At 44.0% G+C, this 27,790-nt stretch overlaps 1 protein-coding gene across 1 annotated transcript in view; it reads right to left on the bottom strand.

Moving 5' to 3' along the window:
- Positions 1 to 376: 376 nt before the first annotated feature.
- Positions 377 to 27,790, bottom strand: part of RANGAP1 (Ran GTPase activating protein 1) — a 355,492-nt gene continuing 328,078 nt past the window's right edge. The window contains exons 15-16 of the mRNA XM_082265579.1: positions 906 to 1,027; positions 377 to 794 (exon numbers count right to left, since the gene is read on the bottom strand). Coding sequence (XP_082121705.1) covers positions 725 to 794; positions 906 to 1,027 — 192 coding nt within the window. The 3' untranslated portion in view covers positions 377 to 724. The remainder of the gene's footprint in view (positions 795 to 905; positions 1,028 to 27,790) is intronic.

The raw sequence follows: 27,790 nt of genomic DNA, 5'->3' as shown, positions 1-27,790 counted from the left end.
TCCGTCAATGAACGATAGAGAAAATGCTATAAAATGCACATGGAATGGTAAAAAAAAAAAAAAAGTATTTACACATAGCCCTCTGTATCCCTTGAGTATAAGGAACACATTCTGCAGAGACTAGCTTGACTCTAAATTGTACCAAATCAAGTATCACGTGGGTTTTTGTTATGTACAACTTTAAAACAACCTCAGAAATGAATTCACTGCAGTAAAATTAAAGATTTAATGACTAACACCTTTTTATATATTTTAGCAAGTAGCTCTCCCCAGTATTCCCACATAATGCCATATTAACTTGTAAACACTAGTGATAATGGACACTATATGGCACAGACAGAGGCTTATTCTAATTCTAACCATTGCTAATATGTATATATTAGCCACATTTCACTACAAGCTACAAAAGATCCAGATTTTTAGCATTATATATATATATTCTTGTAAGACAGGGAAGTTCTTTACAAGTGGTGAAGTAGCACAAATTTTAGGCGTGCCTTTGGATGCTTATCCAGTTCCAGTCTTCTTCTTTCCTGAGATCCAAACCAATGTAACTGGGTTTTGTAAAAATCAAGTAATAAATGTAAACAAAACACTGGAAAAGGGGTTGAGGATAAGAGCAGAAGGAGCTTAGCCTCCAGTGGTTTGGAGTCTCCTAGTAACTATGAGTTCATATCCTTCCATAGTCTGTCAGACTTCACATTTAATGGTCTAGCTGGGAAGATTACAATTTATGAAGGGTTTGTAGCAGGGTGTGTCGAGCAAGAGGTTGAGATTCCAGTGCAACATTGGGTCTGCAAAAGACAGAAAAGAAATAGTAATGCAACTGTATACAGCCTTACCCTTACAGTATAAGGCGACATGCACATTTCTAACTATTTGAAAAGCTAGTGGAGTGCACTTACTTTGAAATAAAAGCCAGCAGGACAGGAGCAAGCGATTTCTGAAAATAGTCTTGTTGCACTACATGATTCAGGGTCAGCAGCGGTCCATTCAAGTGCAGAACAGGTTTAATCTTATCCTCACTCTACAAAAATATGAATATCAGCATGAGCTGTTAAAATAAAATCATATTTGGTAGCATAACTGCATTCTCTCAATGTGAAGAAATTCCCAATAAAAGCACTGAATTAAAGGTTTACTTTTACAAATAATAAACGCCTTTGATTGCAGCAGGCTGAATCAGTCGCGGGCGTCTTCATGATGGTTTTTGGTCACAGCAGGGAGATATCGGCACTGCAGTTCACGGGTAAATTAATAATTTATTCAGTATCAGGGATTAAACAGTAGGATGAGCGAAACACCATGATGGAGGGCAAGCTAAGAGGTCAAGTGGAAGATACACTACTGAGGATTCTACTGCCATATACATGCAATTTAAACTTGCATTTGAGTGCAAAATACCTGATTGATTTGATGCAAACCACCAACAGCAGTTTCTACTAAAATGAAATGATTAAACTGTTCGTGGTATAATGATATGACCTGTCTTTGCATTTATAAACTGACTGAAAAGGACTGAAACACGTTGAGAGGAGTCTATTCACATTGTCTGTGAGTCTGCAAGTCTACTGGAGTGCATTGCTACTTACCTCCCTGGTGCTGGGAGCTATAGTGAGTCCTGTAGCAGTCTGCCTGTCAGCTAGATTGGATCTGTGTGCACATGTCCAACAGGGTAAAGGGGAGTGAGGACAAAAGAGAGAGCAGCTAAGAGTGATTTCGTGGAGTACGGACATTGAATCATGCTGGGTTTTTTTTATGATTAAAATGCAAGTGCAATTTGGTTGTTTCAACCACTACAGCTCCAGAAGGTTTACTCCCCTGACCAGGCCATTATTTGCGATAAGCGAGTTACTTTAACTGACAATTGTGCAGTTGTCCCACACTGTATCAAAATAAAAATATTTTTTCCCCACAAATAGAGCTTTCTTTTGGGGGTATTTGACAACCTCTGCGGTTTTTATTTTTTGCACTATAAACAAAAAAAAGACTGACAATTTTGAAAATAAAAAAACTATATTTTTTACTTTCTGCTATAAAACATCCACAATTAAATCTAAAAATCGAATTTCTTCATCAATTTAGTGGAAAAGCAAAAATTTGCTGCGCTGTTTGTTTTATAAAGTGCAATGGTGCTAATGCATATAAATATATGCTACCCAAAAAATAAAGTGCTTAAACTATGTGCAAAATCGTAATTACAATGCTGAAATGTGCAACTTATAAAGTACGGTATCTGAATACTTCAATAAATAAAGTGCAAACTTGCATAAGAACCACAAAATGACTGCAGTACTAGACAATAAAGTGGAAAATTAGATATGGACCACAAAATCATAAAATATTGTAACGAAATGCTGAAAGAAAGTGGGAGGGGCTATAAGCAAATTTAATGGAGTACAAACATCCCTGAAAAATGCAAAAAATGTAGAAAATTCTAGGGTATGGGACTTTTAAGGTACTCACTAATATAATATGAATGACAAGCCATATCCTTAGAAAGAAAGCAAAGAATGCTTAAATGTATATATATTTATATAAGCGTTCTTTGCTTTCTAAGGATATGGCATGTCATTCATATTATATTAGTGAGTACCTTAAAAGTCCCATACCCTAGAATTGTCTAAACTTTTTGCATATTGTAATGAAACTTCAAACCACACCGTACTTGTGGGCTTCCATCAGTTTACGGCTTCCTCCAGTCTGGACATATATAGAGATTCCAGCCACCCTACATAACAAACTAGCCTGAACTTCGCTTGTATGTGTCTGAAAAACAACTAACTCTTTATTGAAACACCAGCACAAACAGATATACACTGTGGGACAACCCCCTTCCCCCTTAGCAGCCAATTCCATACACATACAGCTGCAAGAAAAAGTATGTGAACTCTTTGGAATGATATGGATTTCTGCAAAAATTGGTCATAAAATGTGATCTGATCATCATCTAAGTCACCATAATAGACAATCACAGTCTGCTTAAACTAATAACACACAAAGAATGAAATGTTGCCATGTTTTTATTGAACACACCATGTAAACATTCACAGTGCAGGTGGAAAAAGTATGTGAACCCTTGGATTTAATAACTGGTTGAACCTCCTTTGGCAGCAATAACTTCAACCAAACATTTCCTGTAGTTGCAGATCAGACGTGCACAACGGTCAGGAGTAATTCTTGACCATTCCTCTTTACAGAACTGTTTCAGTTCAGCAATATTCTTGGGATGTCTGGTGTGAATCGCTTTCTTGAGGTCATGCCACAGCATCTCAATCGGGTTGAGGTCAGGACTCTGACTGGGCCCCTTCAGAAGGCGTATTTTCTTCTGTTTAAGCCATTCTGTTGTTGATTTACGTCTATGCTTGGGGTCATTGTCCTGTTGCAACACCCATCTTCTGTTGAGCTTCAGCTGGTAGACAGATGGCCTTAAGTTCTCCTGAAAAATGTCTTGATAAACTCGGGAATTCATTTTTCCTTCGACGATAGCAATCCGTCCAGGCCCTGACGCAGCAAAGCAGCCCCAAACCATGATGCCCCCACCACCATACTTCACAGTTGGGATGAGGTTTTGATGTTGGTGTGCTGTGCCTCTTTTTCGCCACACATAGTGTTGTGTGTGTCTTCCAAACAACTCAACTTTGGTTTCATCTGTCCACAGAATATTTTGCCAGAACTGCTGTGGAACATCCAGGTGCTCTTGTGCAAACTGTAAACGTGCAGCAATTGTTTGGACAGCAGTGGCTTCCTCTGTGGTATCCTCCCATGAAATCCATTCTTGTTTAGTGTTTTATGTATTGTAAAATCGCTAACAGGGATGTTAGCATTTGCCAGTGACTTTTGTAAGTCTTTAGCTGACACTCTAGGAACCTTCTTCACCTCATTGAGCAGTCTGCGCTGTGCTCTTGCAGTCCTCTTTACAGGACGCCACTCCTAGGGAGGAGTAGCAGCAGTGCTGAACTTTCTCCATTCATAGACAATTTGTCTTACCGTAGACTGATGAACAGCAAGGCTTTTGGAGATACTTTTATAACCCTTTCCAGGTTTATGCAAGTCAACAATTCTTAAATCGTAGGTCTTCTGAGAGCTCTTTTGTGTGAGGCATCATTCACATCAGGCAATGCTTCTTGTGAAAAGCAAACCCAGAACTGGTATGTTTTTTTTATAGGGCAGGGCAGCTGTAACCAACACCTCCAATCTCATCTCATTGATTGGACTCCAGTTGGCTGACATCTCACTCCAATTAGCTCTTGGAGATGTCATTAGTCTAGGGGTTCACATACTTTTTCCACCTGCACTGTGAATGTTTACAAGGTGTATTCAATAAAAACATGGCAACATTTAATTCTTTGTGTGTTATTAGTTTAAGCAGACTGTGATTGTCTATTGTTGTGACTTAGATGATGATCAGATCACATTTTATGACCAATTTGTGCAGAAATCCTTTTTATTCCAAAGGGTTCACATACTTTTTCTTGCAGCTGTATACATCCCATAATAAGTTAATCTTAAGGCAGACAGAACAACAATAGAACAAAGGAATACAGGTACTTAACAACAACAAACCCCACTATATAGCAAGAGTTCACGAGACACTCCTGCAATATTCTAGCAATCTGAAAAGTCAAATTGTTCATCTTCATATATTTCCTGGGGGACACTGTTCAGAAATGTTATTGTCCCAAGTGAAAGAGCCCCTCACTCTTTTAACACAAACCACACATATAGAACCCAGGATAACCGGGGTAACACGAAAGGCTGAGTCCACTGTGATTGTACAGCGAGTGTGATTAGTGCAGACCAGACTGGGGTTCTTGGACACCCTGTGCCCCAGACAGACAAAGGGTGAAGCTGGACAAGGAATTTCCTAACCTCTCTAAAGTAATCTGGGTTCCACAAACCCACCAACCAAAGTGACTCCCGTCACACATACATATACAAAAAAATATGAGTGCATGAAGTGATAAAGTGGCTGAAGCGGTTAATGTGAAATGCTCATCATAGCATAAAGTCCACAAATTCCACCATAGATGTGCAAAGGTGCTGATAAGTCTTCTATTGTGAATTCAGGTGCTTGACCACCACCAACAGGACAACTGTAATGAAGGCTTACCAGATGTAGTGACCCAATAAAGTATTCACCTTTTGGGTTATTCAGGCTTCTATGAAATAGATGGGCTTTATACCCATAGTATATCCAAAGATCAATGGCTTAATCCTTCAACGTCATCCAATAATATGGAATACTATAGCCAACAACAGTAAGAGCAGCAAGAAAATCCGAAGAAACACACTTACACAGACTTGATGGTATTGTACAAGTAGATAAAAGACGGCATTAGCAGTAGACCCAGTCTGGAGACTCCCCTGATTCTTGAGCCACCTCTCCACGGGGAAACATAACGGACTATGATGGTGAACTCTGTGCCACAAGGATTAAGGTTGTGGCATTCCTGATAATGCCTGGACACAATATGGCTAATGTCACCTTTTTTGATGTTGGCAATATGTTTGTTCATTCTGATATTGAATGAACGAATAGTTCGCCCAACATATTGCTTTTTGCATGGACAGATAATAAGATAAACCACACATTTCGTGACGCAGTATGGAACTGTTTGATGCTATATGTGCGATTAGTAATGGTAGAGCTAAATTCTTTAGTTTTAATCCTACCCCTTGTATTGTGTAAACAGGTGTTGCACTTTTTACAAGGATAGTATCCTGTCATCTGGTGCAAAAAGAATGGTTTAACTGGTGGATTAATAACATTAGGGGAAATCTTATATTTCAAAGATGGGATACCCCTATAAATGACTTTAGCTCTTTCTGGCAAAAGAGGCCCTAAGACACGGTCATTTTTTAGAATGTCCCAGTGTCTATTTATTATTTGTTGCACATGGCTATGCTGAATGGAGTAGGACATGAAATAGGCCCATTTATAGTTATTTTTTTTTTTTTTTTTTTTAGGCACAAAGATTTTCTATTAACGGCCAACGCATGTGTGATTTCCTATTCCACTTTGTTACAATCATAGCTTTACTAATGAATCTTTCCTTTAAATTTTCAGATTGTTGTAAAAAAATACCAGTATCAGAACAGTTTCTTCTCAGACGCAAAAACTGGCTGCGAGGGACAGACTGCAGCCACTTGTGGTGGTGACAGCTATCAACTGGAATAAAACTGTTTCGATCTGTCGGTTTGAAGTAGGTTTTAAATTCAAAAACACGATCTCTTAATTCAATCTCCAAATCCAAAAAATGGATATTGGAGTAACTGGCTTCATATGTGAACGATATGCCACATGTGTTGTAGTTTAATTCCTCAAAGAAGACTCTCAAAGAATCATGGGTGCCATCCCAGAGGAGAAGGACGTCATCTATGTATCAGGCCCACAGGACCAATTGGGGCCTACTGGGTTCGTAGACGACGTCCTCCTCCCATTGGGCCATAAACAGATTTGCCAAACTTGGGGCGTACTTAGCCCCCATGGCGACACCCTTGGTTTGGGTATAATATTGCCCGTTAAACCAAAAATAATTATGGGTAGCCGCAAATTCCAGGAGACCCATAATAAATTGGCATTGTTGGGAGGGCAAAGCAATATCAAGCGTTAAAATATGTTGCACAGCCTGCAGACTCAAATTATGAGGGATGCACGTGTACAATGAGGACACATCTGCAGTTACCATCAGAAAGTTCCCATTAACTTCTACATTTTCTAATAATTTGATAGTCTCTGTGGTATCCTTAAGATAAGAAGGACTCTTTTTAACTAACAGCTGTAGATAAAAATCAATGTAGCGGCCAATACGTGACGTAATAGAATCGATACCGCTAACATTAGGGTGTCCGGGTGGATGTAATGGGGTGGATGTAACGGATCTTTGTGCCCTTTTTGTAAGTAATAAATGGTTGGGATCCTGGGAGACATGGGACCTAAATAAGATTTTTCTTTTTTCGTGAGGATTTGATCAGAGACAACCTTTCTCAACCAATTTCACCAATTCTTTCTTATACGCAGTAGTGGGATTGCGTGGCAAAATATGATATGTGCTAGCATCGGACAGAATTTTATTCATTTCATCCATATAGTCTTTTTTTATCAAGAATTACTATGCCACTCCCTTTATCTGCCGGGCGGATGACTATATCTTTGTTTTCACACAAAGATTTAAATCCCATGTTAACCGTTGGTTAAAGATAGGATTTCTTTAAAGGGAGTTTTTCTAGATCTTTAAAGATGAACATTTTTTGCATAAGGCTATATTAAAGTTGATAGAACCAGGCACCTACATCCAATACAATGTAGATAGAAAGAGTACTCTACAGGGCAACTCTGAGGAACCGTCAACATGTACCGTAATGGAGAATGGCGCATAAAAATCTCATCGACAGATTGGGTTCACACAGGTGCACTGCTGAGACTCAGAATATGGGGCAATTAGGACTTTAAGGGTGCCATAAAATTGGGTAAGTCAAAAAGGAGAATATAGACACAATTATTTAAATCATAATTTTATTACAAAACAAAGTTTAAAAACAGAAAATGACATGCAACATCCACCAAATACAGCTTGAGTTATGTCGTATGGGCGACAGACTGATGAGTATGATAATCAAAAGAACGGCCAGACCAAACTCACTTGCAGCTATATAGAGACATGGTCCGTGCCCATACATTTTTTACTTGACATGCTTTGTGGATTTATTACGCTTTTTCAGAAGTTTTAGTTTTTACACTGTGGTGGATAAAATATAAAATGTCCGAACATACAATTTTAACAAAGCTGCGCCAGTGATTACAAAAATTCCCAGTTGGGGTCACCCCATGCAGTGCTACCACCACCAGATGGAAAGGGAGGATGGGACAGTCCAGACCGCACCAAATCCCCCCAGGCGAATGTGGTGGCGCCTGAGAAGACAACCGCCCAAACCACAAATCGTATAAGCACAGAGAGGATTATCTAAGGCAGGCACATAGTAAGAAGATATAAAAATACATCCTAACCTGTAATATTAGTGTCAGGAAACGAATTCAAGGTGGAGCAGAACTCTAAAACAGGTTACTTGATATAGCCGTGTTGTGATTTTGATATTTAAATAAGGGCAACAAGAATTTGCCCCCAGAGTTTACAAAACTACAGCACCTATAATCAGGGATAGAAAGTTGTCATTAAATATGTCACAACTCTTATGTATCCCCCTCCTGAAAAAAAATAGAATTTTTGTAAGAACTTACAGTAAAATTATTTTCTCTGAGTCCTCTGACAGTCGCCGCCTGATGGTATTAGCCTTCACTAATGGCGCACTCTGCAAGAGCAGGCTAGGCAGATAATTAATTAGGTTAATACAAAAAAAAAAACTTTTTGTACCTCAGCACGCCACTAAGGGGCCATCCCTCAGCCATTACCAGAACCTAATCTGATATTACTTCAGTTTGTAGCAAGCAGTACCGGAAAGCAACAACCCCCAGATCCAAAAACCAGAGGGGTGGGGGCGGCGACTGTCAAGAGGACTCACTAATGGGACGTCCCAAAGCAGTGTAGGTATGAGGGGTGGGAAAGAAACGCAACCAAATTAGAAAGTAACGCAAATAACCGGGCCAGTAACAACCTGAGCCCACAGGAAAAAACTGGAACCAAACCCAGAACGAACACCCCACAAGGAGGGACAGAAAAATAATGTCCCCTTGAACGACTGCCGCACTCAAAACTTTGCGGCCAAAGGAAGCAGCCGAAGATGCCAAAACGTCAAGTTTGTAAAAACTTAGTAAAAATGTGCACGGACGACCAGGTCGCCGCCTTGCACACCTGAGCCACAGACACCTGATGGCGAAAAGCCCAAAAGGCACTAACGGCTCGAGTAGAAAGAGCCTTTACCGGGAAAGGAGGAACCTGACCCGTGATGGAATAGGCCCGAATAATCGTCTGTTTGATCCACTTAGAAATGGTTGCCGCGTAGGCGGCCAATCCCTTCCGAGGTCCCTCAGGAAGCACAAACAGAGACTCAGACTGCCGAATCGACTCCGTGGCTGACAGGTAGACCTTGACCGCCCGGACCACATCCAGAGAATGCAAGGCAAACTTCTTAGGATGCTTGGGTTGTGTACCCAGCGAAGGCCACATAATATCCTCATTGAGGTGGAATGAAGAAAACCACCTTGGGAAAATAAGATTGACTCAGTAGCAGAACCACCTTATCTCTATGAAGTACCAGATAAGGAGAACGGCAGGACAAGGCCGCCAATTCAGACACTCTGCGAGCCGACGTGATGGCCACCAGAAAAGCAACTTTCCGTGACAACTTACTCCCTGATGTTCTCGAAGAGAGGTTTAATGTAACACTGACAAAAAACAAATTCAGGTCCCATGGAAGCAAGAGAGCTCGCTCCCCTTGGGGTGAGCCAAATGCCGCACCTCTTGAATGAAGACCTGTGACTGACTGACTTGCGTCTGACTGACCGTGCTCTGCGACTGACCGTGCTCTGCGACCGACCATTGTCTTTGCTCTGCGACCGAACGTGCTCCGTGACTGTATGTGCTCTGCAACTGACATGCTCTGCGACCGACCGAGCTCTGCGACTGAGTACCCGGGAGGACTGGTAAGTATCTTAGCGACTGGTGAGTACCTCAGGTTTAGTACCAGGGGAGATAGAGGTAGTGTAGGTAAGGAATAGCAGGTTGTTACTAATTATCCCCATACATTAGAGGGTAATAATGTCCGACAGGATTGGGGATGCCACTCAGTGCACTTCTTGCTCCATGTATGCGTTCCTTGATGAAGCAATGGAGGGCGAATACTGCTGTGCAGGATGTGTGCAACTTGGTTATCTGGAAGCCCAGATGCTGGATCTAGAGAACATAGTGGCAACACTGCGTAGCATCAACAACCTGGAAAGGAGCTTGGACATTACCCATCAGGCGCTGGCAGGGGCCAGCATAGAGGTGGGAGGAGTAGCGGAGACGCAGGCATCAGAGGTAGGCAGTTGGGTGACCGTTAGGAAGGGTAGAGGGATGAGTGCCAGGGAGGCCAGTCCTGAGTTGGTACAACCTACCAAATTTGCCAAGTTACAGGTTGATGGGGATATCAGCTCAGGGGTGGTAGTGCTGGAGCAGGCGCCCTCCGCCAGCTGCCAGGGGAGTGGGAGCTCCATGAAGAAGGGGGGCCGGGATTCAGGAAAGGTTAGACAGGTTGTGGTAGTGGGGGACTCATCAAGAGGACAGAGAGGGCAATCTGTCGAAAAGAACGCGGTAGCCGAACAGTATGTTGTTTACCGGGGCGCTCGAGTTCGGCACATCGCGGATCGGGTAGACAGATTATTGGGCGGGGCTGGGGATGACCCAGCGGTCATGGTGCATGTGGGCACTAATGACCAAGTAAGAGGAAGGTGGAGGATCCTAAAGAACGATTTCAGGGACTTCGGGAATAGATTGAGGAATTGGACCTCCAAGGTGGTTTTCTCTGAAATTATGCTGGTACCTCGAGCCACACCAGAGAAGCAGAAGGAGATAAGGGAACTTAACAAGTGGCTGAGGAATTGGTGTAGGAAGGAGGGGTTTGGGTTCCTGGAGAACTAGGCTGACTTCTCAGTCGGCTACCGGCTCTTTAGTAAGGATGGGCTGCACCTTAATGGGGATGGTACAGCTCTTTTGGGGAGAAAGATGGCCGCCAAGTTGGAGGGGCTTTTAAAGTAGGAGATGGAGGGGGGGGGGGCTCAGAAGTAGAGTCAGTGAGGAGGGAACAAAGGACAGAAGGCAGTATTAGAGTCAGCAGTGACAGTAGTTCCATAACGTCACTTGGGGGGTCTGTGCGGGAAAACCTCAGACCAAACAGGAATAAAAATAATCACCATTCCCTATCAACTTACACAAAACTGAGAGGGGTATATGCAAATGCCAGGAGCCTAGCTAATAAAATGGATGAGTTGGAAATGTTAGTACATGAGGAGGACATAGACCTTGTGGGAATAACGGAAACTTGGTTCGACCCCTCACATGACTGGCTGGCCAATATCCAAGGATATCCGGGTTACCAGAAGGACAGGGTAGGAAAAAGAGGGGGAGAGGTATGTCTCTCTGTCAAGAATAAAGTAAGGGTGATAGAGAGGAGTGATATTATGGAAGGGATGAGTATGGAGTTCGAATCCGTGTGGGTAGAACTCCACAGGTAAGAAGAAAAGAGAAAAGTAATTGTGGGGGTTTGCTATAGGCCAACCCTATAGCAGCTGGAATTTATATCACTGTTGGGGAAAGTGGCAAAACTGGGATCAGTCATCATTTTGGGGGACTTCAATTATCCCGACATTGACTGGGAAGAGGGGACTACACACTCACAGTAGACCCTTCTATTCATGGAAACCTTACAGGACAACTACATGTCTCAGTTGGTGGATTCTCTTACTAGAGAAAATGCAGTCCTGGATCTATTGATCACTAATGACCCAGACCTAATCTTGAAGGACAACCTGGGCTCTAGCGATCACAGGATGATCACATTTAGCGTAAATACCAATTTAACAGGGCAAGTGGGGAACTTAAGAACCCTAAACTTCAGAAGGGCAAACATTCCCAAATTGAGCTTCATGATTGAAAGGGTAAACTGGGACCAAACCCTAGGAAAACTGACCACAGAGGAAAACAAATGCATCTCGCAGTGCATTCCTATGGGAAATACATTTAGAAGAGACAAGGCCAAACCCGGCTGGCTAAACCGTAATGTTAAAAAACTTATTAAGGGAAAAAAAATGGCCTTCAAGAAATATAAATCAGAAGGCACAGTATCGGCTTTCAAGCAATACAAGGTGGCAAATAAGAAAAGTAAATACGAAATCAAAATTGCTAAAATCAACTTTGAGAGACAGATAGCGGAGGATAGTAAAAATAACTCAAAGAAATTCTTTAAATATATAAACAGCAAAAAGACTAGGGCAGAACATATTGCTCACATAATTAACGATGATGGGAGGATGGTTACAGAGGACACTGAAAAGGCAACGGTGCTGAACGCCTTTTTCTCGTCAGTCTTTACTCAGGAAAAGGAGGGGTACACTGACCACGACTATATGGTTAGTAGTAATATACAGGACTTGCCGCTATGGCTAACAGAGGGTGAAATTAGGGAAAGCCTGGATAACATTAACACAAATAAATCACCAGACCCAGATGGCGTACATCCGAGAGTACTCAAAGAACTTAGTAAGACTATATCTAGACCACTGTTCCTGATCTTTGCTGACAGTATTATGACAGGAAATGTACCAGGGGATTGGAGGAAAGCGAACGTGATACCGATATTCAAAAAAGGGCAGAGGCATGTCCCGGGAAATTATAGGCCTGTCAGTCTGACATCGATAGTATGTAAACTTCTGGAGGGGATGATAAGGGACTATATCGTAAAGTTTGCTAAAGACAACAACATCATCAGCAGTAATCAGCACGGGTTTACAAATGGGCGCTCTTGTCAAACCAATCTCTTAACATTCTACGAGGAGGTGAGCTGTGAGCTAGATAGGGGGAGACCAGTGGATGTGGTGTACCTGGATTTCGCTAAGGCATTTGATACAGTTCCCCACAAGCGCTTAATTTATAAAATAAAGTCTGCAGGCATCGACCGCAAGGTCTGCTCTTGGATACGGAACTGGCTAAAAGGGCGTGTCCAAAGGGTGGTAATAAACAGCGCATACTCAGACTGGTCTGAGGTGGTAAGTGGGGTCCCCCAAGGCGCAGTCCTGGGACCAACCTTGTTCAATTTATTCATAAACAGCATTGAGGGGAGGATCAGTAGCTCTATATCAGTTTTTGCAGATGACGCATGTGACGAAACCAGCTATTCGGACCTATAACCTGCGTGGGGATATGTGCTGGGGGACCATGGGAGTAGTGGTGCTTTGGACACAAATCCATGTCACCCCAAGATACGGACTCCGACTGGGATCAATGTTACAGGCCTAAAGCTGCCTGTTACAAGAGAGACTAAACAGATGCTAATGACATAAGACTCCGCTTTGGTATACTGGGGGGATGTGTATTGACAGTTCTATTAAGGTGTGTTGAAATTGGAGACAGGCTGTCTGAGAGCCTATGTCTCCTGCTTTCATCTGTTTAGAGGTTAAGTGTGTTCACACTTCTAGGAATGTGTATTCGGCTATGTTTTGGGTTTGTGGTTTGTTAAATTAATTATGTAATGTTGCAGTCTCATTCACCTGTGTCTGTCCAGATGGCCAGGTATGTTAATTACTGGATATATATTGCAAGTGAGTTGGTGAATAAATTGTCATTTGTTTTAATATTCATTGAACTTCGGCTAATGTTTGGGGGGGAATTGAGGGGCCAGGTCACTGCATCACGTGAGAGTCTGGAGACCTAAGACAGAAATACTTGGTCCAAGTATTGGGGATCTGTTACAACGCAAAATTGGGCAAGGCAATAACTGCACAGCATGAAGCAGATATCCTACAGAATGACCTGGACAAAATAACAGAGTGGGCAACGACATGGCAAATGAGGTTTAATGTGGAGAAGTGTAAGGTTTTGCACTTGGGGACTAAAAACAAAAAAGCACAATACACTTTAGGGGGGGAACCTTTGGGGGAATCAAAAATGGAAAAAGATCTGGGAGTCCTGGTAGAGGATAGACTAAGCAATAGCATGCAATGTCAAGCGGCAGCTGCCAAAGCCAGCAGAATATTAGCATGCATAAAGAAAGGGATGTATTCCAGAGATAAAACTATAATCCTTCCACTTTAAAAAACTCTGGTCCGAACACATCTGGAGTATTCTGTCCAGTTCTGGTCGCCAGTCCTCAGGAGGGATGTGTTGGAGCTGGAGAGAGTCCAGAGAAGGGCAACTAAACTAATTAGGGGATTGGAGGACCTTAATTATGAAGAGCGTCTGCAATCGCTTGATTTATTCTCCCTGGAGAAGAGACCCCTGAGAGGGGACATGATAGCAATTTATAAATATCTCAATGGTGATCTCAACATAGAAAAAAAGCTATTCAGTCGAAAGGATTGCATGAGGACTAGAGGGCATACAATGCGATTAGAGGAGAGGCGTTTTAACCTCAGGCAACGTGGGGGGTTCTTTACTGTTAGGGCTACAAGATCGTGGAATTCTCTACCACAAGAGGTGGTTTCTGCGGGAAGTATGGTGGCTTTCAAAAGACTCTTGGACGTACATCTCAAGAATCAGAACATTCAGGGGTATGAGAGATGATTACGGCCACCGACACCTACACAGGTTGAACTAGATGGACTATTGTCTTTATTCAACCTCACCTACTATGTAACTATGTAAGGTGCGGACCAAAGAAAGCGACGCCAAAAGTCGTTGAAACAAGACGGCCAAGGCCGACAACTGACCCTTGGCCTTTTTCAGCACCAGGTGCTGATCCACGCCCTTCTGCAGGAAGGCCAAGACCTTCGCCACCGAGAAGGAACGAGGGTGAAAACCATGCACTTTGCACCAACCGATATACGCTTTCCAGGTGCGGCGAAAAAAACTTCCTTGAAGTGGCTTTGCGAGCCTCTTACAAAGTAAGGATGACCGCCTGAGGAAGACCTCTATCCCTCAGGACCTGGCTTTTAACAGCCATGCCGACAAAGCCAGCAACTGTAAAGCAGAATGGAAGATTGGTCCGTGAGGCAGATCGTCTCGGAGCGGAAGCCGCCATCGAGGTTCGAGGACCGTCGAGGCCCATCCGGGGCCACCAGAATGACTGACATCTGTTCCAACGCCAACCTGCGGTGGAACCTGGATAACAGTGGAATCCGAGGAAAGGAATACAGTAGCCGATAGCGGTGTCAAGGCACCACCAACGCGGCCGTGGCGTATGCCAGAGGATCGCGAGCCCTGGCCACCAACCTTACCACCCTACCGGGCGCACAGGAGGTGAACCACCTCTGGATGTAGGGACCATTCCCCTCGGTCCAAAGTCTGGCGACGTAGATAGTCCACCTGCCAGAGTTCCACACCCGGAATGAGAACGGCCGAGAACGCAGGTACCTGCGATCCGGCCCAGGACAGAATCTTAGCCACTTCTGTGCCCGCCCGGACACTCCACGTGCCCGCTTGGTGATATAAGCCACAGCCGTGTCATTGTCCATCTGTACCCGCACTGGACACCCCTGGAGCTGAGGTGACCACCGGAACAGACAAAGCTTGATCGCTCGGAGCTCCAAGACGTTGATCGGTAGCGAAGTCTCCCCTGCCGACCACGTCCCCTGGGCGCAAATTGTGCCAAGAACTCCTCCCCAGCCCGACAGGCTGGCATTCGTGGTGACAACCATCCATAATAGAGGTCGGAAGGACTGACTCTTTGTCAAGGACAGCGCCACCACAGGAGATCCGACCCGGATGACTCAAGGAAATACTCCTTTCCAAGGACTGAGGCGTCCTGTCCCACCTGTCCAGGATCTCCGCTTGCAGAGACCTGGTGTGAAATTGAGCAAACGGAACTGCTTTGAAGGCTGAGACCAGCCGTCCCAGAAGCCGCAAGCAGGTCCGCAAAGAGGAGAGATCGTCATTCCTGAGAGCTCCAATCTCCTCCTGCAAAGTCCCGATTTTTGTCCTCCGGAAGGAAGACCCGAGATTGAGCAAAGTCCAGGACCATCTAGGTACTGGAAACAAGTAGAGGGAGTCAGTGCCGACTTCTAAAATTGACGGCCCACCCAAACTCCTGAAGTGTCTGAACCTTCACAGCCAGATCGTTTGCCAAGGTTACACATGAGTTCGACCTTACAAGAGGTCGTCCAGGCAACCGAGGACCGCAATGCCCCGTAAACGCAGCAAAGCTAGACCGGAGCCAACACCTTGGTGAAAAATCTTAGGAGCCGAAGTGAAACCGAAAGGCAACGCCACGAACTGGTAATGCTCCCCAGCCACTGCAAAGCGCAAGCAGCTCTGATGACCCTTGAAAATAGGGATGTGGACATACGCATCCTGCAAGGCGACGGATGCAGTAATTCCCCAGGCCTCAATGAGGCCATCACCAACCGGATGGATCCCATCCTGAACGTCCCTCACAAAGGGGTTCAGGGACTACCAGTCCAGAATAGGACACACCGTGCCCTCTTTCCTGGGCACCTTGAACAGGTTGCAGTCAAAACCGCAAAAACTTTTTCCGAAAAAGAACGGGTACAATGACTCCGCGTGCAAGCAAACCGTGCACAGCCCCCATGAGATCTCTGAGACGATCAGGGGACAGCTGAAGAATGGACTGGAGGAACCTATCTGCGGGGCGGGATCAACTCGATCTTGTGCTCTGAAGGAATTGGTTTGTGAACCCACCTGTCCTGAATGCTGGACAACCAGGGTTCCTGAAAAGAAAGCAGACGTCTCCCCACCCTGACAACGGGGAGGGCTTCCCTTTAGGGAGAGGTGGACTGGGCTGCCGAACCAGACTGACCGGCGTTTGGCTTACCCGACCACGGCTCCTCGTGGCCACCGGGAAGTCGGAAGGGTATACCCTTCTCCTGCGTCCCAAAGGCAATTATGTGGAGTTTTGAAGGACCAGCCGTCCCAGAACCCGCAAGCAGGTCCGCAAAGAGGAGAGATCGTGCGGGGAGGCTCTCCCTTGGTGACCTGGGGCAGACAAGTACTCTTACCTCCCATGAGCCCCTTAACTCAGCTAGAGTTACCCCTAAAAGACGATCTCCCTCATAAGGGACCTCAGACGCCGTGTTACAGAACGTGTGGTCAACCGACCAGCACTTTAACGATGTAATGCGGTGGATCGCAATCCCCACCGCCGACAACCGGGTGACCAACTGAGCCACGTCCAAGGCCGCGTCGCCCAGGAACATCGCAGTGTGGATGAGCTGATCCTGGTGCGAAGCCCCTTGCACCACGTCATAAGCGCCTGAGAGGCCAGCACTGAGGCAAAACACAGGTTGCAACAGGGAACCCGCCACTAGATAAAGGAGGCAGGCAAACGCTTCCACACGCCTATCAGCCAGATCCCTGAATACCGGGAATCCCCCACTGGCAGCAAGGTGGACTTATTCATCCTAGACCCAGTGTGATTCCCTGCTTGGGAACCACCGACCAACGTTCGTCTACCGTCTCCAAAAAACGGAGAGCGGGTGGAAAAACGCCTAGGCCCCACCAACATGCGCTAAATGCGCCGCCACTGGCCATTCACAATCTTGTGAAAATTCCCCTGGGCAGGAAAAAAGCCTGACCTGACTGTCTGGGGTCTGCAGAACCCGAGCAAAACAGACCGCTCACTTGACTAAGCTGGTGCATCGTTAAGATAAAAGATTTCTGTTATGACGCCCATGAGAGTATCCATCGTAGCGCATTCCCGCGCTACCGAGGAGGAAGATTCCCCCTCCTCCTCTCCCTCAACGTGGAGGACCGGGACCATTGTCCATGGCAACCGATTTGGGCTCAGAATCAGAGAACTGGGAGGGCACAGGCCGTTTTTTATGGAGAAGGAGGAAGTGAGCTTGCTAGAGGCCAGCCCTCGAGCCCAGAGAAAAGGTGCCTATTGATAGTCAATGACAAAAGTCACAGGGAAAATGGCCGCTTGCCCTTACTAGGCATGTTGCCCACATCCAAGATGGTGCCCGACCGGGAGCCTGAGCAGAATTCTCACATGGCTGCTGTTTTTCACAGCGCTTAGAATCTGCAAACTACTTAAGTGGCGGCCGCTCCAAACGGCTGCAAAATAAATGCACCAAACACATTTCTGGCTATTTGCAGGGACCCCAGGGAGACCCCCACAGCATTCCCATGCAGCGCCCCCAGCGGGGGCAGGGAGGGGAGGGAAAACCACAACCCGGCCAGAAGAGGGATCCTACAGAGACCGCCAGCCCTGCTATCCTGTAGAAGTGGGCCCACAACTCCCCAAACGTCCCCAGGGACAAGGGGGTTCAGTACTCACCAGTCCGGTAGCGGGAACCGCTCAAAAACAGGAGACCTCCCACCCTAAGTGGGGGTGCCGTCAGCCATGGAGAGACGCTGGCAACACGCGAGCGATCCAGGTTGAGACATCCTCTGCGAAGCGCAGCTCTGCCGGCTCGTCCCCATACGGAGGGGCACGGTCATTGCGAGGCCTGGGCGTACCAGTAACCTGCGACGCTCGTTGGCAGGCTGGGACTCCATAAGGATCTATGATACCCAGTCCGAGGCCCAGCTCTGCAGTCACTTTTAGTCCTCCAGGAAAGAAATCCCTGGCTAATTAGTGATAGTGAGAAGAAATAAAAATCTATTTTGTAAAGAAAAACACTTAAATTCAGAAAAAAATATAAGAAAGCCAAGGCGCTAGGTCTTAGCAGAGAAGACCTAAAGCTCTGCTCCTGATGCTAGGCAGCTTCAAACTGAAGTAATATCAGATTGGGTTCTGGTAATGGCTGAGGGATGGCCCCCTAGTGGCATGCTGAGGTACAAAATTTTTTTTTGTATTAACCTAATAATCAATTATCTGCCTAGCCTGCTCCTGCAGAGTGCGCCATTACCCATTAGTGAAGGCTAATACCATTGGGCGGCGACTGTCAGAGGACGTAAGAGAAAGATAAATGTTTTCTACCCTTGCAGAGTTCCAAAAATGCATATAAAGATCCTGGTATATGTCCAAATTATCCAATACTAGGTGTATATACAGGAGAGCAAAGCAATACCAAATAGGTAAGCTATTTAACAGGAAGACCCACAGGATGTATTCAACTCTATGTTTCCATAGACAAGAGGCAAGCAAACCACAGGTCTCATCATATCCTACAAATCCAGCAAAAAAAGGGATATGTGCTAGTTAAGTAAAGCCAAGCCTCCTATTAAGAGGTATAAATATCTCTCACTGTAGTTACTCACTTTCCCCAAGTGGCGCCACAATCCGGACAGCAGCCAATCCTGACTCGTGGAAATAGCAACCCGGACCTGCTGTCAAACTGAGCATGCGCGAAAATCGCACATGCGCAGTGCCAGTCTCCGGATATGCCGCGGAACAAGTTTCCCACACCGGAACTAACAAGCCAGGGGAGGTGGCGGAAAGGGAGCAGGTAACACCGTTCCATTCCATCCGACGCCACCCCCGCACAACCGCCAATGGGGACAAGGCAGTCCGAGCTCCCTCCAGTGGAAAAAAAGCACTGCAATACCAGAACACCACAACTGGGAATGTATTTACAGCAAAGGTTTCAGTATGATATGACATTAAATGTGACATGTACATCAAATCAACAACAGTTTACACAAATTTATATCAACAAATAGAACATATGATAATGAAAAAATGCATTAATAATTTCATGAATAACATGTCCATATTGTCCATCTTCAATTGTCATCCCATGCCCACCGCACCAACGCCATGGATTCCTGGGACACCCACAAGTATCAAAGCGACTCAAAACGTTAAATGAATCAAAATACTTGCCATCATTGCCCATGGGGAAACCTAGTTATATGAACCCTATACATCTGAGGAAAGCACACAGATATTGGGATCATTTTGCTTAATTTATAGAAAATGTTTATATGTAAGTATTTCATTAATGCCAGGGGGAAAACAGCATTAAGGCAGTCGATCCAAAAAAACTTCTCTTTGTAAAATACGCCTATCCCAATCACCACCACGTGGGTCCTGAGGAATTACCTCAAGAACAAAAAAAAAAAAAAAAAAGACTACAGTGTTGTCATATCTATGGCGTAAGCCAATATGCCTAGTTATACTAGAGAGAATCCCCCCCCCCCCCGCACAATATAGGTGGTCTCCAATTCTCTAAACAAATTGTCTAATTGTTTTGCCTATATAAAAGGCTCCGCAGAGACAGGTCATTCGGTAGATGACTCCCTGAGTGGCACAATTCGCGAATTGTTTCGAACTGTGCCATTCACCTTTGGGTAAGCAAATACCTTTGGCTTGTTTAACCCATGGGCAACGTGCACATTCACCACATTTATAAGTGCCCCTAGGTTGGTTGTTAACAGTATATTCAGAAGTATAATGGCTTGCTGCTAATTGGTCACAGAGGGACGTAGCCCTCTTGAACACCAATCCTGGTGTTTCCCTTACGTATTTCCTAAGGGTATAATCACTTGTCAGAAGATGCCAGTGTTTATTCAGAAGATTCCGTAGATCTCCCTCATTGCCCAAAAATCTTGTAATAACCTTAACTGTATTCGTTTCCTTAGAACTAGGTTTTCTAGTTCTAAATCCGCGAAAACATGTCAAGTAAAAAATTGATGGGCATGGACCATGTCTTTATATAGCTGCAAGTGAGTTTGGTCTGGCAGTTCTTTTGATTATCATACTTATCAGTCCGTAGTCCATACGACATAACAAGCTGTATTTGGTGGATGTTGCATATGTATATATGTTATGGATATACAATGAATGAAATTTGCTGTTTTAAACTTTATGTTTTTTTTGTAATATAATATTTAAAACATAATTTTATGTGTCTATATCCTCTTTTTTGACTTACCCAATTTTATGGCACCCTATAAAGTCCTAATTGCCCCATGTTCGGAGTTTCAGCAGTGCACCTGTGTGAACCCAATCGGTCGAGGAGATTTATGCGCCATTCTCCATTACGGTACATGTTGACGGTTACTCAGAGTTGCCCTGTAGAGTACTCTTTCCTTCTTTCAAGATCTTTAAAGAAATTAATAGCCGGGGCCACCGAACCTGGGGGGTTAAACAAAGATGGATTGGCAAGGCCCGATTGGATGAAGTTGGAAGTAATAACACCAGCATCACGTCTGCATGGATTGGAAGTTATATATCTTTGGATATTGATCTTTCTCACAAATATTTGTATATCTATAAAGGTATTAAATTTGTTAAGCTTTTTGGGGAGGACAAATTTAAGACCTTTATCCAGAACCGTTTGTTCAGCCGTACTTAATGTGCATGAACTGAGATTATATAGGCCCTGGCCGACTATGTTCGCCTTCTTTTGCCTTTTTCTCCTGCCCCCCCTCTGGACCCTCTGTTACGTCTGGTCCTCTTTTCCTGCCTTGGGTATCCCCCTGAAAATCCTGATGCCTACCTCCTTGACTGAAATTGTAATTATAAGGTGGATAATTGTAGTCATCAGATTCTCTATCATATTGTTATGCATCCCTCAAAGGGGAAAATCTATTGTGTTTAACAATGGGGAACCGATAGGAGTATCCGACTGATGACGTTGAGGTTGGTCATTTCTAGACCTAAGTGATTGTGAATGGTATGAATCATGGTAATTGGAGCCCTGGTAATGCCCTCCGTTATTACTTCTCTGGGGGAGTTATGACCTCTACCCCTTCTCCTACCACTATATGGGTTGTGGCCTCTACCTACCATAGTAATTCTTGATAAAAAAGACTATATGGATGAAATTAATAAAATTCTGTCCGATGCTAGCACATATCATATTTTGCCACGCAATCCCACTACTGTGTAGAAGAAAGAAATGGTGAAATTGGTTGAGAAAGGTTTCTCTGATCAAATCCTCATGAAAAAATAAAAATGTTATTTAGTTCCCGTGTCTCCCAGGATCCCAACCATTTATTACTTACCAAAAGTGCACAAAGATCCGTTACATCAACCCGGACGCCCTATTGTTAGCAGTATCAATTCCATTACGTCACGTATTGGCCGCTACATTGATTTTTATCTACAGCCGTTGGTTAAAAAGAATCCTTATCTTAAGGATACCACAGAGACTATCAAATTATTAGAAAAATAAGTCCTCTGACAGTCGCCAACGATCCATATAAACCTTCACTATTGGGTAATGGCGCCCTCTGCAGGAGTAAACTAGGCAGATAGAAATGTTAATACAAAACTTTTCTATACTTAGACCCTCTAGGGGGCTGTCCCCAGCCATTATCCCTGATCCAGTCACAACTGGTCCTCAGTTTGTAGAAAGCAGTACCGGAAGGCAATAAACCCCAGATCCAAAAAAACAGAGGGGCGGCGACTGTCAGAGGACTCAGAGAAAATAATTTTATGGTAAGTTCTTACAAAAATTCTATTTTCTCTTACGTCTTCTGACAGTCGCCGCGTCTCCATATAAGCTTTCACAAATGGGACGTCCCAAAGCAGTGCAAGTGTGAGGGATAGGAAGACGCAACCAACTGATAAGGTAACAAAAAAACACCCCAAGGAAGTGACAGAAAAAAATATGTCTCTGTAAACAACCGCCGCACCTCAAAACTTTGCGGCCAAGGGAAGCATCCGAGGATGCCAAAACATCAATTCTGTCGAATTTTGTGAAAGAGTGCACAGACGACCAGGTCGCTGCTTTGCACACCTGAGCCAGAGCAGCCTGATGGCAAAAAAACCCAAGAGACGCTGACGGCTCCAGTAGAAAGGGCCCTTACAGGGAAAGGAGGAACCTGACCCTTGATGGAATAGGCCTGAAACAAAAAACGTCAGTCTGATCCACGGAGAAATGGTAGCCGCGGACGTGGACGTGGCCGAGCCCTTCCGTGGTCCCCTTTAGGAAGAACAAATAGGGAATCAGACTGCCGAACAGATGCCGCGGCAGCCAGGAAAATTCTGACCGCCGGGACCACATCCAAGGAATGCAAAGCCATCTCCTGGAGACACTCGGGCTTCTCACAAGCGAAGGCAGCACAATATCCTCGTGGAGGTGGAACGAAGAAACCACCTTGGGAATAAAAGACTGAGTGGGTCGCAGAACCACTTCATCCCTATGAAACACCAGATAAGGAGAACGGCAAAACAAAGCTGCCAATGCAGACACTCTGCGAGCAGACGTGATAGCCACCAGAAAAGCAATTTTCTGGGACAACACAGGCAGAGGAAAAAAACAAAAACAAAAAAAAAATAGGCCCAGCTAGAAAAGCTAGCCTACTCCTAAGCTAGGCAGCATAAAACTGAGGACCAGTTGTGACTGGATCAGGGATAACGGCTGGGGATGGCCCCCTAGAGGTGTGTCTAAGTATAGAAAAGTTTTGTATTAACATTTCTATCTGCCTAGCTTACTCCTGCAGAGGGCGCCATTACCCAATAGTGAAGGCTTATATGGATCGGCGGCAACTGTCAGAGGACATAAGAGAAATGTAGAAGTAAAAGGCAACTATCTGATGGCAACTGCAGATGTATCCTCGTTGTACATGTGCATCCCCCCATAATTTGGGTCTGCAGGCTGTGCAACATTTTTTAACGCTTGATGGTGCTTTTCCCTCCCAACAATGCCAATTTATTATGGGTCTCCTGGAATTTGCGGCTACCCATAAATATTTTTGGTTTAACGGGCAATATTATTCCCAAACCAAGGTTGTTGCAATGGGGGCTAAGTACGCCCCAAGTTTGGCAAATCTGTTCATGGTGAATGGGAGGAGGTCATCATCTACGGGCCCAGTTTACCCCAATTGGTCCTGTGGGCCAGATACATAGATAACGTCCTCCTCCTCAGGGATGGCACCCATAATTCTTTGAGAGTCGTCTTTGAGGAATTAAACAACACCCGTGGCATATCATTCACATATGAAGCCAGTTACTCCAATATCCATTTTTTGGATTTGGAGATTGAATTAAGAGATCGTCGTTTTGAATTTAAAACCTATTTCAAACCGACAGATCGAAACGGTTTCATTCCAGCTAATAGCGGTCACCACAAGAAGTGGCTGCAGTCTGTCTCTCGCAGCCAGTTTTCGCGTCTGAGAAGAAACTGTTCTGATACTGGTATTTTTTTTACAACAATGTGAAACTTTAAAGGAAAGATTCATTAGTAAAGGCTATGATTGTAACAAAGTGGAACAGGAAACCACACATGCGTTGGCCATTAATAGAAAATCTTTGTTTGTGCCTAAAATGAAATATAATGCTGACAACTATAAATGGGCCTATTTCATGTCCTACTCCATTCAGCATAGGCATGTGCAACAAATAATAGACACTGGGGCATTCTAAAAAATGGCCGTGTCTAAGGGCCTCTTTTGCCAGAAAGAGCTAAAGTCATTAATAGGGGGTATCTCTATAAACATAAGATTTCCCCTAATGTTATTAAACCGCCAGTTAAACCATCCTTTTTCCACCAGATGAGAGGATATTATCCTTGTAAAAAGTGCAACATCTGTTTACACAATACAAGGGGTAGGATTAAAACTAAAGAATTTAGTTCTACCATTACTAATCGCACATATAGTATCAAACAGTTCCATACATGCGTCACAAAATTTGTGGTTTATCGTATTACCTGCCCATGCAAAAAGCAATATGTTGGGCAAAATATCCGTTCATTCAATATCAGAATGAACGAACATATTGCCAACATCAAAAACATGACATTGACATTAGCCATAATGTGTCCAGGCATTATCGGGAATGCCACAACCGTAATCCTTGTGGCACAGAGTTCACCATCATAGACTGTTATGTTGCCCCGTGGAGAGGTGGCTCAAGAATCAGGGGAGTCTCCAGACTGCGTCTACTGCTAATGCCATCTTTTATCTACTTGTACAAACGCTATACCATCAAGTCTGTGTAAGTGTGTCTCTTCTTTTTTAATATTAAATGTGTTGAAAGATACACAACTATGTGAGCTTTTTATTTTTTGAGCGTCCGGAAGAGGATTTTCTTGCTGTTTTTACTGTTATTGGCTATAGTATTCCATATTAGTGGATGATGTTGAAGGATTGAGCCATTGATCTTTGGATATACTACTGGTATAAAGCCCATCTATTTAATAAGAGCCTGAATGACCCAAAAGGTGTATACTTTATTGGGTCCACTACATCTGGTAAGCCTTCATTACAGTTGTCCTGTGGGTGGTGGTCAAGCACCTGAATTCACAATAGAAGACTTATAAGCACCTTTGCACATCTATGGTGGAATTTGTGGACTTTATGCTATGATGAGCATTTCCCATTAACAGCATCAGCCACTTTATCACTTCATGCACTCTCATGTATTTTTTGTATATATGTTTTATGATTTTGTGGTCCATATCTAATTTTGCACTTTATTGCATAGTACTGCAGTCATTTTGTGGTTCTTTTGCACTTTATGTAGTGAAGTATTCAGATACTTTATAAGTTGCACATTTCAGCATTGTAATTACGTGATTTTGCACATAGTTTAAGCACTTTATTTTTTGGGTAGCATATATTTATATGCATTAGCACCATTGCACTTTATAACACAAACAGTGCAACAAATTTTTGCTTCTCCATTGTCTTTACAAATTGTAATTTTTTGTTGCTGGCTGCTGTATATTTAGGGTTGGCGCAGTATACAGTACAACCTTCAGCAATTTAGGCTTATATTCTGCTACCGGTTTTTGATAAATAAATAAAAAATTACAAAAAGCATATATTGGTTTGTACAAATGTTATAACGTTTACAAACTATGGGATATTTTTTATAGCGTTTTAATTTTTTTTTTTTACTAGTAATGGCGGCAATCAGTGATTTTTAGCGGAACTGCGACATTGTGACAAATCTGACACTAAGTGACACTTTTTGGGGACCAGTGACACCAATACAGTGATTAGTGCTAAATCAAAAAAAAAGGCTGCCACTGTACTGACACTGGCAGGGAAGGGCTCCCTGGGAGTGCTTGCTAACTGTGTGAGGGATGCTTTGACTGGGGGAAGACAGAGATCTGTGTTCCTGCTTAGCAGAAACACAAGATCTCCATCTTCCCCTCTGACAGAATGGTAATCAGCCTTGTTTATATAGGCAGACTGCCGTTCTGCCTTTCTCGGAAACAATCGCTGGGTGCTGGGCAAGCAGGCGCATCCCAGATCAAAAAATAAATAAAGACGTAAAGGGAAAAAGATTTCACGCTGAAGGGCCGCCATGCCACGGTATATATGCATGAAGCGGCCGGGAAGCAGTTAAGCTTTTAATATATGTTTTAGCCGGTATCACACTATTGGGAGTTGTGTTTAACCACTTCAGCCCCGGAAGGTTTTACCCCCTTAATAACTAGGCCATTTTTTGGGATTCGGCACTGCGTTACTTTAACGAAAAATTGCGCGGTCGTGCGACACTGTACCCAAATACAATTGATGTCCTTTTACCCCCCACAAATAGAGCTTTCTTTTGGTGGTAATTGATCACCTCTGCGGTTTTTAGATTTTGCGCTATAAACAAAAAAAAGAACGACAATTTTGAAAAAAACGCCATATTTTTTTTTTACTTTCTGCTATAAAACATTCCCAATAAAAATTTTTTTTTATATCAGTTTAGGCCAATTTGTATTCTGCTACATATTTTTGGTAACAAAATCCCAAAAGAGTATTTTAATTGGTTTGCGCAAAAGTTATAGCGTTTAAAAACTGTGGGATAGATTTTTGGACTTTTTATTTTCTTTTATCAGTAATGGTGGCGATCAGCGTTTTTTAGCGGGACTACGACATTGCGGTGGACAGATCGGACCCCTGACAATTTTGGGGACCAGTGACCTTAATACAGTAATCAGTGCAAAATATTATGCACTGTTACTGTATAAATGACACTGGCAGGGAAGGGGTTAATACTGGGGGTGATCAAAGGGGTTAATGTATGCCTAAATATGCTTGCTCACTGTGTGGGGGGATGGTTCTGTGACAAGCACAGAGAGATCGTGGTTTCAGCTTAGATGAAACTGCTGATCTCTCCCTACCTGTCTGCCAGAAGACTCGCCTGCTTTGTTTACATAAGCAGGGGGGTCTTCTGTCAGTTTATCTGACGATTGTGGGAGGGTAGCGGCAATCGCCGCCGCTCCTCCTGCGACCCGCCTGCTGCTGTGTCTAAACACAGCAGGAGCGCGGCTCCGGCGGCATGCGCGCACTACCAAAACCTTGTGAACGATATCACGTAGTACTACGTGGTTTTGCGCAGCCGAACCACCCTGCCGCAATAGTACTATGGTAGGCGGTCGGCAAGAGGTTAATCTTTTCCTGATCAGGAGAATATTGGCCACTGAGGAGTAATACAGTGAATTCCGGAAAGTATTCACAGTGCTTCACTATTCCCCATTTTGTTATGTTACACAGCCTTGTTCCAAAACTGATTAAATTCATTATTTTCCTCAAATTCTACAAACAATACCCCATAATATATAGTGTGGGGGTGAGAAGTTGGAAACGGCGCTACCTAGCGCATGTGCAAAGATGCGGGTGAGAAATAGAGGAAGAAAGTGCTTAGTATATAGTGCAAACATAACAGGTGCAGATGTATGTGCCTGTGACAAATTCCAAGTCACTGGCTAAAAAGGACGATTTAAAACCAATCACTTGAGTATATCTAAAGTATGGTGGTTGTTAATAATAACTATTGTGGTGAAATACTTTCCAATAAATAGTAGTGAAATTAATATTATCGTGAACGATATGATAAAAAGGTAGTTATTAAGATAAAAGCAGTGAGAATACTAATGTATACCTTCTCTGTGGTATATCTCCAAATCGACCACAAGAGGTCGCACTTACCCTATATCACTAATGGTGCAAGTAGGAGCCGAATAGGGTATGAAAAAATTCCTCAAACCTTTTCCCCAATTGTCCTTACGGACCGATGGGTCCCATCTGGGTGCAAGGGGGAGAAGAAAACGGACCTCTTTGTGCGGTATGTAAAGGAGAATTTTCCAAAGGGTTTGTAGTGACTCACGGTTAAGAATGCAGCAGATCAGCTCAGACACGTGCAGGCAGTGCTGTGGAAGCTTCCGCGTTCCAACTGGGGCGAGCTGCGGACCGGAAGTGACGTTGGGTTCCGCCCCTTCTCACCCGCATCTTTGCACATGCGCTAGGTAGCGCCGTTTCCAACTTCTCACCCCCACACTATATATTCTAGCCCCTAAGTTTCTTAGGGGTCGGTTGGTGGCTGCAACCTAATTAACCTTTAAAAA

Source organism: Pelophylax lessonae (genome assembly GCF_965119305.1).
Source record: "Pelophylax lessonae genome assembly, chromosome: 8".
Classification (NCBI taxonomy): Eukaryota; Metazoa; Chordata; class Amphibia; order Anura; family Ranidae; genus Pelophylax; species Pelophylax lessonae.
The sequence above is the reverse complement of the archived record's forward strand: the minus strand, read 5'-3'. Positions and strand labels throughout refer to the sequence as shown.